General features: G+C 37.9%; 1 protein-coding gene across 1 annotated transcript in view; it reads left to right on the top strand.

Annotated features, from left to right (window-relative positions):
* The window catches only part of LOC103770099 (E3 ubiquitin-protein ligase UHRF2-like), a gene marked incomplete at its 3' end in the record, with an annotated part of 44,650 nt that overhangs the window by 23,334 nt on the left and 6,816 nt on the right, over positions 1-14,500 (top strand). Inside the window, 2 exon segments of the mRNA XM_008937348.1 lie at positions 7,711-7,820; positions 13,957-14,143. Of these exon segments, the coding sequence (XP_008935596.1) occupies positions 7,711-7,820; positions 13,957-14,143 (297 nt within the window).

Genomic DNA, 14,500 nt, shown 5'->3' with positions numbered 1-14,500 from the left:
ATGGTTGGAAAGGACTTCCAGGATCATCATGTCCAACCTTTCCCCAGCATTTCCCTAACCACTAGACCATAGCCTCAAGTGCCACATCCACTCATTTTTTTAACACCTCCAGGGGTGATGATTCCACCAGCGCCCTGGGCAGCCAGATCCAGTGCCCAACCACTTTCTCAGTGAAGAAATTCTTTCTAGTATCTAATCAAAATCTTCCCTAGCATAACTTGAGGCCATTTCCTCTTGTCACATGAGCTGTTCCACCGTGTCTTCACGATCCCAGTGAAGTCATGGAGCTGCAGGAATTACACAGACTTCTGTAATTCCTTTTGTTTGTTGCCCGTGCCGTATGCATTGGTATATAAGTTTTTCAGGGAGGCACCAAGGATGATTCTCCAGAAAGGGAATGAGAGCTTTGCCCATAAAAGAGTTTTCTGATGACACTTTTTCTTTACACACCTACATTTAAAGTGATTGCACTTCTACCTTTTTTTTTCCACTGATTGCTATGTTCCTTCTCTTCTGATCACTACAGGTTCTTTGCTTGCCTACCCCATCCATAGTTTCCTTATTTGTTTCTTGAGGAATCTCCATGCATTTTGTTTTTGGTTTTGTTGGTTTTTTTTCTTTTTTTTTCCTTTTTCCAAAGTTTATGAACATTTGTATAGATCTACATAAAAATGAATTATAATGGAAATATCACAGATTCCAAACACATAAGACCTAGAAAAGCTATATTACCATTATGCAGTAGACATTGGACACTAAAAGGAGCATTTAATGTCACCCATTGATGAAATTGGACATGATGGCACAGGTATTTCATGTAAATTGAAGCAAACTGGGTAATATGAGTAATGAAGGCATTCCAAAATGAAGAGCTGCCCTCTTAAGTGGCAGATTAATTGTGACTTTTTTTCTTGGTAACTCACTGTGTACTTTCTGGCTTTGAGGAATTCTTGGTGAGACAAGATGCATCCTGTTCGGAGCAAGGAGCATCCTTGGATGCCCGGCTTTTTCATTGAAGTAATGCTGTCATGTACATCCGAGCTGTGATAATTCTTTCATTATTGACTTTCTAAGTTGGCAATGTGGTTTTGGCTTTGTTTGCACAAAGTTCTCATTTGCCTTTGGGCTGATATAAAGCATTCTATTGTATGTCTTTGCATCTTTGAATTTACTATTCTACAGTGGATACCTTCGGATCTTTTTATTTCTTTCTTGGGGGGTCTTGTTCGGTTTTAAAGATTCTTATCTTTATTTATTTATTATTATTATTACTGTACAGAGTACTTAACATATTTTCGTGTTTTCAAGACGCTTCCTTTGCTATTCTTTGTTTTCTGGAAGGTCTTTCCATCCTGACAGTAACTGTGTGAGTTTTTTGTCACGGAGTGAGATGCTTCTTCTCATGTCTTTGTTTTTGAACTGAAGTACTTACTTAGTCCAGACCGGTACACAGATTGGTCTACTGTAACTATATCTAAGCTCATTGCTGCATCTCTTCTCAGGATTGTAACATAATGTAAAATCTGCATAGAATCTTTTAACCTAGAATTTCTGTGTAGAAGCTTTAACTAGACTTTAGCCAGAATCGCCTATTTGTAGCTGTGCCCCTCCTAGCATAAAAGAGCTTATTGACTAGTCCAGACCCCTGGAATGAAGTCTTGAGTGGACTCTTTGCATTGTTCTGAGTCTTGCAGTTCAGTCCACAAACACACGGAGGAGTGGTCTGAGCTCAGACACCACACGCACTGTGGTGCCAAGCACAGCTATTGTAGCTTTGGCTTTGATATATAAAGCCTTTGGGATTTCATCTTTGTAGGTCTTCAACCAGGTCTTTTTACCTGGTTCTTCATGAACATCCAGTCAAATAGGTGTTCATATCTGCTTCTTTTAAGCTGGGTTTGGAAACTGTGCATGCCCATGCAGCATTGTGATAGTGCCAGCCACAAGCTGATTCGAGTTGGAAGATGGCAGTAGTTGCAGTAATGGTGGCTGGTGTCCCTTCCCCTGCTGGCACCAGTGGCTTCCATGCAGCACCATGGACAGGTTCACATGTGACCCCACTGCCGGCCACTCCCTGCCCTCTGCCCTGTCTCCTCAGCACAGGGCAGTCACAGAATCTCAGAATCACTGTGGTTGGAATAGACCTCTAGGATCATCAAGTCCAGCCACCATCCCAGCATTTCCCTATCCACTAGACCATAGCCTCAAGTGCTACATCTACTCGTTTCTTGACCACCTTCAGGAATGGTGACTCTACCACCTCCCTGGGCAGCCTGTTCGAGTGCCTAACCACTCTCTGGATGAAGAAATTCTTCCTAATATCCAATCAAAACCTCCCCTGGCACAACTTGAGGCCACTTCCTCTTGTTCTATCATCAGTAATTTGGGAGACCAACACGAGCCTCACTACAACCTGTTTTTAGGTAGTTGTATAGAGCAGTAAGGTCTCCTCTCAGTCTTCTCTTCTCTAGACTAAACAACCCCAGTTCCTTCAGCTGGTTCTCATAAGCCATGTTTTCCAGTCCCTCACCAGCCTCATTGTCCAGCACCTCCATGTCCTTCTTATCCTGTGGTGCCTAAAACTGGACACAGAACTCAAGCTGTGGCCTCACCAGTGTCAAATCCACAGGCATGATCACCTCCCTACTCCTGCTGGTCGCACTGTTTCTGAGCCAGGCCAGGATGCCATTGGCCTTCTTGGCCACCTGGACACACTGCTGGCTCATCTTCAGCCAGCTGTCTACCAACACCCCCGGGTCCTTTTCCACCAGGCAGCTTTCCAGCCACTCCTTCCCAAGCCTGTAGCGTTACCTGGGGTTGCTGTGACCCAAGTGTAGGACCTGGCACTTGGTCTTGTTAAGCCTCATACATCTGACATCAGGCCATTGCTGCAGCCTGTCCAGATCCCTCTGCAGAGTCTTCCTACCCTCCAGCAGATCAACACTCCCACTTAATTTCTGCAAATTTATTGAGGGTGCACTCGATTCCTTCATCCAGGTCATTGATAAAGATATTAAACAAAACTGGTCCCAGAACCAAGCCCTACAGGACACCACTTGTGGCTGGACACCAATGGGATTTAACTCTGCTCACCAAAACTCTCTGGGCTAGGCCATCCAGCCAGATTTTAACCCAATGAGGAGTCCACCTGTCTAGGCCATGAGCTGCCAGCTTCTCCAGCAGAATGCTGCGAGAAATGGTGTCGAAGACCTTACTGAAGTCCAGTTAGACAACACCTACCACTTTTCCCTCATCCATTAGATGGGTCACCTGATCATAGAAGGAGATCAGGTTGGTTAAACAGGACTTGCCCTTCATGAATCCATGTTGGCTGGACATGATCCATCAGTCCAGTTACTTGACAGTATTTGCTTGGTGGTTACGTAACTCATAGCAGAAAAACTGGTTCAAATACTGGATATCTTTTAGGAAAACTTCAGCTTAAAACTTACTTTTTGAGTTTTCCGAAGGAAAAACACAGGAGATGCTCAAAAGGGGAGGAAAGTGTACCATGAGCTAATGTGTGAAATGATTAATTCAGTCTGTTTTACCAGTTCTATCTAGATATAGGAGTAGCATTGCTTATGTCAGTAGGATTGCAGTGCTGTGAGAGAAAATCATGCTTTTACTGATTATTACCTCCATGCAACTGAATTTCTTCATTTATTTTGAGAGTCCTATGTTCTCTAGTATTAATTAAAGGAGTTGTGTGTTTAACTAGTTGTGTTTTTTTAAAAGTATGTTGTGCTTCAACACTTCGAGGATGTGATAAAATGTGATTTTTTTTGTAATGAAGTTGATGATCAAAATTATGCTTCTGCATACTTTACAAGAGCTTTTTGCTGTGGTGCCTTTTTGGAATGCGAGCATCATTGAACCAACTTAACAGTCTTTTCATGGTATCTTTCAGGAAAACAGTGTGATAATCATTGTAGTTGAAAGTAATTTTAATAGTTTAAAGTGACAATAGTGAAATTTATTCATAATAAATAGTCTACTGAGCTCAGATTTGGCTTGTTTCCAAAACATATAGAAAGCAGTAACGTTAAGTGTCTGTAGATTTATTATTGTAGCTTTGTGGTGTTTTGCCACCTTCCCTCTTGTGTAAAGACTGTATGCAGAGAATTGCCTGTGATGAAAAGCTGTTTCTTGAAAAAAACAGCTATTTCCTAAATTTCTGGATAAAATGTAGTAAAGAAGGGGGTAAATTAAAGTAAAACAGCTCTAAGTAAGGCAGTGTGGAGAGAGGGGAAGAATTGTTGCAGATTTTTCCTAGATGCAGTCTTGCTCAATAGGAAGTGTATTTAGACTACACCCACATTGAAGATTGGCAAGAAGCAAGAATTGGGGAAAAATATGCTCTGCGAATATGCTGAAATTTGTCTGAAGTGGAATTTGAGAATATCTCTGTATCCCATGACATGAGTTGAATCATGTTTGTAGCTGCTGCAATTGTCACTATTATTGTTTCTTGACAAGGGTTTTAATTACTGAATAAATTATGCTTCAAGTTTTCTGCAGATGCACATGTAGTTGTATGCTTACTGATATCCAATATATTCAATTTCTGTGTCTAGTTTGACTTCTAAGTACAAATCTGCTTGAAGTTTTAAGGTGTGCTTGGGATTTTTTTTCTTTTGCTTTCTATGCATACAGGTATAAAAACCAATACATTTATTTTTTTTATATTAATAGAAACGTAATGTTATCTGGATAAAAGAAGACATAATTCAGTATTTTGGTTTTAAAATAGATTCACGACTGTGAATTGTAGTAGAAATAGGTCCTAGAGGGATCAAGCTGAATAGGTAGGCAAGCAATGGCATACCTAACGAAGGTCCTAATGTAATGAGATATATGATATTAAAGAGTGTCGGGAGGTTTGTTTTGGTTTGTTTTTAACTTTAAATAATCTAGGACTAACAAAAAGTATGGGGCAGTTAAGAAAAGACTCTCTGAAGTACAGGAAAAAAGCAGACAAACCTTGATGTTTTGAGAAGCTTGGTGCGTATTTGTTAATTTGGTTTTCCTGCCAGAGGTTGTGTTTATAATTTGCCCTTTATATATTTGAATGTATAGTGCTTCTGTGACTGTGAATTAATGAGTATGTTTTGTAGATAATTCTAAGTGTCTTTGCATGCTGCTGCAGAAGAGAGAAGCTTCCACTGTCATCTGCACGAAACGCAGAAAGTCAGACTTTGTGTTCACTGAACTGCATGGAAACCTAAATAAGTCTGAGGGGTATTACCCACCATGGCTAGAACTGCTTTTAAGTAATGCCTCCTAGGGCACAAATGAAGATTATCTTAAACACATTATTATCCTGGTCAGGAAAAGAAACTGTTCTGTATCCAATAGATGTATTTGTGCTGATGTAGCATTTGCATGCTCTGTTGAAATATCCCAGAAATCTTTGAAACTTGATAGCATTTGTTGTTTATGCAGATGACAAACAACGGGGAATGTTTTCCATCCAAAAACTGCAAGGAGGAAAAAAGGGTAAAAATAAACACCAATGCAAAAATAAACAGCTGTTGTTACGCCTAAAGGACAATTACAATGAATCAAGACACTGTTAGAGTGCTCTCAACACCAGTTCTGTGGAGACCTAAACTGCATTGCTCAGGGCCACCAAAAAGAGTTTTGTTGCCTGCATTTTTTTTCCCCACCTTACTTTTTTTTCTGCCTTAGTAAAGTCAGTGTGTGGCAGAGTCCAAGAACCAGAGTCAACACAGGGGAAGAGGTGGGAGCAGACAGAGAGCTAGAGTAGAGAGCAAAAGATCACAGACTGAAGCCTGGTGTTTCTGAAGGTGCTCTGTTTTCCTAGTTATCCTTATTTAGTATGGATCTAATATCTTGTTTCCCTGCCTGTCTACAGTTTTAGTTTTGCAGCCTAGACTTTTTTATAGGGATGTACCACCTGGCTGACTTCTGAAGAAAGGATTTTTGAGTCACCTCTGCGGTTGTTTCTTGCAGATAGCCTACAAATAGGGCTTAGAAGACTTGTTTACCTGATTCAGACATTCTCAGGCCTTTCTACACTCTGAATTTGGAAGAAACATAGCATTTTAACTTACTGGTGGTTTTCGCATGGAAAATAGTCTCCAGTGTAGCCATATTTAATCATTATTTTAATGGTGATGAATTTTAATTATTTTCCTGCTTCTGAAGAGATAGTGGTGCAGTGCACTTCAGCTTTGCTTAGCAGAATCTTGCACAATCTCCTTCAAATAGGGGAACACTGACCAAAACAATAGTTAAATTTTTCAGTCATAATAAAGTATTCAGAAAATCTTCACTGTTTCCTAACTTGGAATTCGACTGTGTGCTACTGCTTCTCCACTATGTCCAGCACATCTGGTGTCTATGTAGGAAAGAGGGAAAAAAAAATAATTTCTTGAGTTGCAGGATACTCACTGAACATTTTAGCTACTAACATGACAGTCTTAGTAAAATGTTGATCTTTATGATCTTAGTAATTCAAGCTTCGGTAATTGTGGTCTACATTCATTTAGTTGCTTGTGTAGTTTCAGATTTTAAAGTATGTTTCTAGAACCAAAACACTGAGAAAACAAGTTCAATAAACCCATATCTCCTCCAGATTTTCTCCCCCATCCCTTTTTTTTTTTTTTTTTTTTTTTTTTTTTTTTTTTTTTTTTTTAAACAATCAAAAATTACCCTAAAATCACATTTTTTTAGTTGCCGGGTTTTACCCTGCAAGAATTAAATTCCTTTGTCTCAAGTCAAACTGCTCAGTTCTGAAATCAGTAATGACACGTGATTCAATGAAATAAATTAATTCGATAATTAATACTTTCAGTATATGTTATACTGAAAATGCCTGCTTAGTTCTGGATAAGGTAGTAAACTGAAAATGGTAGAAGAATAGGCAGTTGAAGAAGGTACAGTATCATCCTGAGGAGTGAAGAAAAGGGAGTGTTTTAAAACTGCTGGTGTTTTTCCTTTTCTTTTTAGATACGCTTACATTTTAATTAGAATTTTAGTAAATACAAATGATTGTAATAACAGGAGGTGAAAATATTTATTCTACATTTAGTATTTCCTAATTCTTCCCTAAAAGTCTTTCAGCATCCGTGTTGTGGAATTGTGGAGTATTTGTTACTTATCACTGAGATCTGGTGACCAGATTTTGCACTGATGTCTGACATTAACAGTGCAACTCACAGAACACAATCCATTATCGTGCATGCCTTTGCAGGTTTTGAAGCTTTCTGTTGTTTTCTTACTCTGTGAGTTCCAAGTAGCATCTATTATTGTGTCTTATAAGTCATGCTTCTGGTTCATTTCTTACACTATACTTTTATAATAATGTTTGATATGCTGTATTCAAGAGGATATTTTTTTGCCTTGTCTGCTGTATTCAGCCAAAAATATGTTTTGACATTTTAGAAGATTTGCAAAGTTACAGATGTCTGTCAATAAGGACATACTCATCTGCCAGATAGTCTGAGGGTATTCTGAGTCTCTTCTTTATGTGCGTTTTAAGTGTGAGGTTTCGTTTACTTCAGAGTTACAGTACTTCTGAACTACAGTTACTGAATTTTTTGTGTCAGTTGAAATAAAGTATCCTGTCAGTGATGAAAAAAAGATGCTAGAGAGGATTCATAAGTATTCAAGGATTGATAAAGATTCAAAATCTAAGTCTGAGGAACTAAGTTGAATGTACTTTTTCTTCTTTTTGTTTTTCAGAGGCCCAGAAGACACAATAAATGATTGTAAAATCCTTTTTATAGAGGAAGTGTACAAGATTGAAAAGCCAGGAGCCTATCCATTGACATTTGGGGATGGAGATTTCAAAAGTACGCTTTTTAAAATTATTCGATTAGAAGTACAAAATTAATTATATTTCTTAAAAAAAACCCAGAAGAATCAGAACACAGAAGTAATTATTTGTGTGTGTGTGTGTGTGTTCAAGAAAATAATAATGTAGAATCCTTTATAGATCTCTGCTCTAAAAGTGTATTTACTGTAAGGTGGCTTTGTTACTTGGCATATTCAGAAACTTGTAACATCTTCGTACTACCAGTCATAAGCACAGACAAAGCAGAATGGCTGATAATGTTCTAGGTGAACTGTGCAGAATGCATTCATAGTCTCAGTTAAGTTCCTAGGCAGGTGTCCAGGTCACTACTGCTACTGCAATTGATATGTCATTTAAATTTTTAATAAATTAATAAATGGCAAAGGTAGAATCGGGGTGTGGAGATGCACTTTAACTCCATCACTGTGTCAGAAATTAAAAAAAATAAATGAGGAATTCAGTGCCAAAACCGCTGGTCCATCAGAAAAAGGGATAATTAATGTTTGGATTGCTATTTGGCCTGTGTGACTTTCTAAAAAAAATAACCATGCCATACCTCCTCATCCTCCCCACAACCACAGGAAGGAGTTAGTTACAGCTTATCTAAAAAGCAGTATGGCATTTTATCCTAAATCTTAAACGATATTAAAGTTAGGAGTGGTAAGTGTTTGTGGTAGTAACACTTAGAGATTGGACTACAGCTCTGCTAATAGGTATTAGACATTATTATATGATAGACTCCTGACTCCAAGGCAGTTTTTCTGAATCTTTGTATGTAGCTCTCAGTGCACAAGAGCTAGTCTGCTTACTGTTCATTTGCCATCTAGAAAGTAATTGTTTTTCTCTGGATAAAATAGCATTTGCTGTGATATTCTTGAAAGTAAAAAATGTGATGTTTTTTATTTAAAGGAACTTCTTACAATTAATTATTTGTGATTTAGCTTCCTTAGATTCCTCAAAAAAATTAACGGGCATTCTGTTCTTTTTTTCTTGGTGAAATAAAAGAGTTTTTGCAGTATCTTAAAATAGGTTTTTATTTTTAAAAATCGTGGTATGAAAAATCTAAAAACTTGCAGATACTGCTTTGCGTTTACATAGCTGCTTATTTTGCAAATCTGAATGCTTAGGAAACTTTTTAAAGGGCATATGAAATTATTACAGTTCATTTAGCTCTTTCCTGCAGCCAGTGTAGTGAACTAATTTTTAAAATTATGTGTGTTAAGGAAATGAATGGTTACTGTGTTGCTGACTATATAGAATTGTCTACAGCAGCACCATTTGATCTAACATGAGTATTTATTTATTATAGAATCATTTGGGTTGGAAAAGGACCTTCTAAGACCATCGAGTCCAACCATTAACCCAACACTGCCAAATCCATTGCTAAACCATGTCTCTAAGTACGACATCTGCACGACTTTTAAATACCCTGTGACAGTGATTCAACCACTTCCCTGGGCAGCCTGTTCCTGTGTTTGACAACCCTTTCTGTGAATCATTTTTTCCACAGTCTAAACCTCCCCTCGTGCAATTTGAGGCTGTTTCCTCTCATCCTATCACTTGTAACGTGGGAGAAGAGACCAACACTGGCCTACCTACAGCCTCCTTTCGGGTAGCTGTAGAGAGCAATAAGGTCTCCCCTCAGCCTCCTCTTCTCCAGGCTAAACAAACCCAGTTCCCTCAGCCAGTCCCCATAACACCTGTGCTGTAGACCCTTCACCAGCTCTGTTGCCCTTCTTTGGATATGCTCCAAGGACGAGCATCTCAGGGTCCTTGTAGTGAGAGGCCCCCAAACCATTCATTACTTCACCAGGCCTCACCATTTTATACTTTCCACCCTGATTGCCACCTTTATTATTTCAAAATCAAGCTCTTTATTTTCACTTACAGCTCTTTCTTTCCTATTTTGACATCTTTCCTTATTTCTAACCTCTTTGCTTAAACTACTCATGCATTACCAGCTGTGTAGACATTTGCACCTCTGTGTAGATTTTTTTTCTTTCTGTTCCTGGTCCCATTCTTATTCATTTCAGGATATTATTTACAAACCTTAAAAAATAAATGTAAACCAGAAATATAATCTTTAAAAATTCAATCCTGAAAATGTACTTGATCTGACAGATTATCCCTTTTTCTTGTTTTGACCTGCTCTAAAAAGAAACCAGCTTTCTCACTGCCTTGCCCATATCATTTCTGTTTGTGTGATTCTGACTTTTTGTGAACTGTCTTGCCGTTGTTCAGATGCGCACAGTTCACATCAGTTGAGCTGTATGCAGTATGCCCTTTACCTCTGGACTGTAGTTATATCCCTATTTGTACTTTTTATTTTCAGTTTTAAAATATGTATAAATATATATATATATAAAAACACCCAGTGCTATGTTAGCTTATATGCTGTGAAAAGCTGTGGATTTTTGTTACAGTAAGGGCAGATGAAATACAAATAATTAATTTGCCTTAAATATACTATGAGGTTGTTGTATGTGTAATCAGGAAATGTACTGACTTGTATTTTTGCTGTGTTAAGCAACTACCCATGTCCTTTCCATAAGATAGCATGCCTAGTTTGGAAATAATGGTCATCAGATAAACAACGATGAATTTTCTACCTCTGCAGAAAAATTATTATTCCTTGAGCATGGTCATATGTTAGTTAGGTTTTGTACGTGTAATTAGATAAAAATGTGTGTGACATATCAGTATACGTTTAGTAGTTTAAAATAAGGTAGTTATTTTCAAATTATTTAATGGAAATCTGAATTCTGCAGCCCAGGAAAAGAGTAGGGCTAAATCTATTAGAAAATTGTATTAGAAAGTTAACTAAGAAGCAACATACCTGTAAATACATTTAAAATATTTATACGCAAAATGGAAAGAAGACTTGGATATCAATGTGTTACTTCCATCAAATTCCAAACTTGTGCTATAAACATGAGATAACTCTTCCTGTGAAAGAAGAGAATATGAAGCAATATGTGCAACTGAACTCTGTAATGTTGGTAAGGGTGAACAGACCTGTCTTCATGTGACTAATAGTGCAGCTATAATCAGTACATTTGACTTGTAACATGGTTAAATCAGAAATGTGAAAAATAAAAGTCATGACATGAAGATGGCTGTTTGTAGTTTGTTTAGATAATGAAAAAAGTTGAAAACTCCAGCTATTGTTTAACTGAACTAAAATGTTATTTTTCTTCTATTTTCCTCTTTAGAAAAAAAAATTGCTAACACTTGACCTAAGAAAATGGTTTTGTAACTGAAACCAGTGAATTACATATATATATAAATAACCTATGTGGAGTTTCTGTTTGCCTGTTATTTATTGGATGAGGTAGACAAGTGAGGTTCTTTAGGGAGTGCTCAGTCATCACTTTTTAAATTTTTCAAAGGTGATACCAGTTACTTGGGATTTCTTCAGTCCCACTTGACTGGAATGGATATTCACACCTTAGAGAGACCATGAGTTTTGCCAAGCTGTGCTGGAAAATCCATGGATTTGTTCATTGGCGCTCTTACAATGTTTACTTTCTCTTCAAATGAACCCTGGGAGAAAAGTAATCTAAACTACATTACTTCCATTTGGATAGTATGCAGATAAGTCTTCCAGGATAGACCTTGGTAGAAGCAGTACACTGGGATATTTTGGCTTTCTTAAGTGTATCTGACCTTTGCCTTTGAGGCTTTGTAAAGTAACCACTGCTGGTAGCCTTACACATTTGCTTCTCATGTTTTCTAGTCCCTATGTCTCACTAGACCTTTGATCTGTAGCTGATAATTTTCCCTCTTCAGTAATTCTTATGTTCTTCAGCTTTTATGCTTTTTCTCTTAAAAATAAAATTCAAACTGCACTGTTTTAGCACTTAACATAGAATGGTTTGAGTTGAAGGGACCTTTAAAGATCACATAGTCCAACATCCCTGCCACGAACAGGGGCATCCTTCACTAATTCAGGTTGCTGAAAGCCACATCCAACCTAACTTTGAACCCTTCCAGGGGTGGAACATCCACATCTTTTCTGGGTAACCTATTCCAGTGTCTTACAACCCTCATCATAAAAATTTTCTTGTTTATATAAAATCGAAATCTACCCTCTTTCAACTTAAAACTGTTGTTTCTTTTCCTGTCACTGCAGGCCTTTTAAAATATCTTTCCTTTCCTTGTCTTCCTTTTAAGCCCCTTTGAGTATTAAAAAGCCAATATAAGGTCTTGAAGTAGCCTCCTCCAGGCTGAACAACCCCAACCCTCTCAGCCTTTCTTCATAGGAGAGATGTTCCAGCCCTTTGATCATTTTCATGGATCTCCTATGGACCAAGTAGGTTCTTACAAGAGCAGAGCAGAGAGGGAGAATCTCCTCCTTTGACCTGCTGGCCGTGCTTCTTTTTATGCAGCACAAGGTGGAATGACTTTCTGAGCTGTGAGTGCACATTGCCAGCTCACATCCAATTTTTCATCCACTAGTATTCCCAAGTCTTTCTATGCTCTCAATCCATTCATCATCCAGCTTGCTGGGGATGAATAATATTGGGAATTGTCCTGTGCAGGACTTTGCACTTGGCCTTGTTGAACTTCATGAGGTTCTTTTGGATGGCATCCCTTCCCTCAAACATATCAACTGCACCACTGAGCTTTGTCATTCACAAACTTGTTGAAGGTGCTCTCAATTCCACTATCTGTGTCACTGATGAAGGTATTAAATAGTATTGGTCCCAGTATGGACCAGTATCTTGCCTTTTCCTACTCCTCCTCATATTCCTACTCCTCCTCTTCCTTTTTTTTCTTGTTGCCTCCTCCTCTTCCTGACACTGTTTTGTGCTGCTATCTCCTCCTTCTCACTTGCCCCTCCTAATTACTTTTTGGATATTTTTGGCAAAGACTAAGACAGGATTGAGTTCATCTCTTGTTATCACACTGTCCTTCTAGACCAATTGCCCTTTAGAGTAGACATTGTCAAAGAGTTCAGAAGTTCCTCAGATAGCTTGCCTGTGGACTTGCAGGAAAATTTATCCCAAGTGTTGGTATTCCAGCTGTTTCAGTTTCTGAACTTCTATAACCTGGTTTGTTTTTTTTTTTTTTCTTCCAGAATGGTACTTGAAAGAACATTTTCTGGCCCATTCTAAACTTCAAGAAAAATGTTTTGATTATGTCAGGGTTCTAGATTCTCTAGCTTCCTGCTTCCAACCCCGAACTTTCAAAAAAACTTTTTAGTCTTCCTTGTCTTCTGATTCAAAGCCAATTACTTCTTCCAGCTAAAATATTGTTTCCAGAGAAGTTTGGACATACTCTGTTGTAGATTAGTTTAAACTCAAATTAATTTCCATGGCATTTCTAGATGACTTTTGCACAGAACATTTTTTTTTTTCTTTTAATGATGGAATTCTTTGGGCTATGATCAAATTCTCTTCTGGAGTCATCTTTCATTTCTCTAGACCTTCTACTTGTTTCAGACATTTCTCCTGCATGTGTTGATTCTTCTACAAATATTCAATGTTTCTTCCCTCTCCTTTTTCATATCTAGTTTAGGCTACTAAATGTTTTTCCCTTGTATAAAATCATTTTTTCCCTGATTGAGGAATGAACCAATGCCAATGGTTTTGTTTTATAGTGGGGTTCCTGGGTCCAAATTTCCAAGTGAGCTGAAACAGAAAGCTAGTGTTTCCTTGTGTGTGAACTAAGCTGCTTGCATGAAAAAACTGGTGATTTGAGGTTGTCTCTGATTTCAGACTACTACCTCTGTCCAACTGTAAATTTAATTTAAGGGGAAGAGAGCTGTTCCAAATTGTAGTTTCATCTTTGTTTGACTGTTACCAGTTACCTAATTGGAATTTCTTCATGACTGTATTTAAGAAGACTCCAACTAGAGATTGTGCAAGGCTCCATCTGCAGCAATAGTGTGCAGGTGGCATGTTGGAAACTGGAGGGGAGAAAAGAGAAGCTGCTGATCAGTCATTTTCTTTAATTCTTGTTCACACAGCAGAAGAAATCCCATTAGCCTAGACAGTCAAATACCGCATTGTAAGAAGAAAGTGTTTTCAAGAGGGCACTATGCATATGCAGAAATATCTTTTTTTCCTGTACTTAAAATTATGCACTTTTCTAAGATACATGGCGTTTGACTTTTCCTTTGTTTTTAACAGGAAAAAGTGGCCCTGAATGCAAGCACTGTAGGGCTGATCCAGATAAGGAGTGCCGGTTTTGTTCATGTTATTTGTGTGGTGGAAAACAGGATGCTCACATGCAACTCCTGTGTGATGAATGTAATATGGCATATCATATATACTGCCTGAACCCTCCCTTAAGCAAGATACCAGAAGATGAGGACTGGTAAATATACAAGGATGTTTTACTAATCTTTATTGCCATACTTTACTTGGTACCTTTTTATTATTTGCACCTTGTGAGAGACCATACTGAAGGATTTAAAAAAACCAAAATTCTGCTGTGTTTTACATCCATCTGCTTAGTACAAGACTTGTGTTTTCTGTCAAGGTAATTATTTTAAATCATTCACAAAGGATTAGTGGTAAACTTTAATGACTATTGTCGAGTTTCAAAACTGGTATGTTCATTTTGATCATTATGGTCATCTGTGACATTATCCGATCTGATTGTTGTTATCAACAATGGTTGTGCCCCAGCCTTTTAGTTTCATTCAAGTTTCTCTGCTTTAACAATTCCCAT

Source organism: Merops nubicus, unplaced genomic scaffold (genome assembly GCF_000691845.1).
Source record: "Merops nubicus isolate BGI_N331 unplaced genomic scaffold, ASM69184v1 scaffold1723, whole genome shotgun sequence".
NCBI lineage: Eukaryota > Metazoa > Chordata > Aves > Coraciiformes > Meropidae > Merops > Merops nubicus.
The sequence above is the reverse complement of the archived record's forward strand: the minus strand, read 5'-3'. Positions and strand labels throughout refer to the sequence as shown.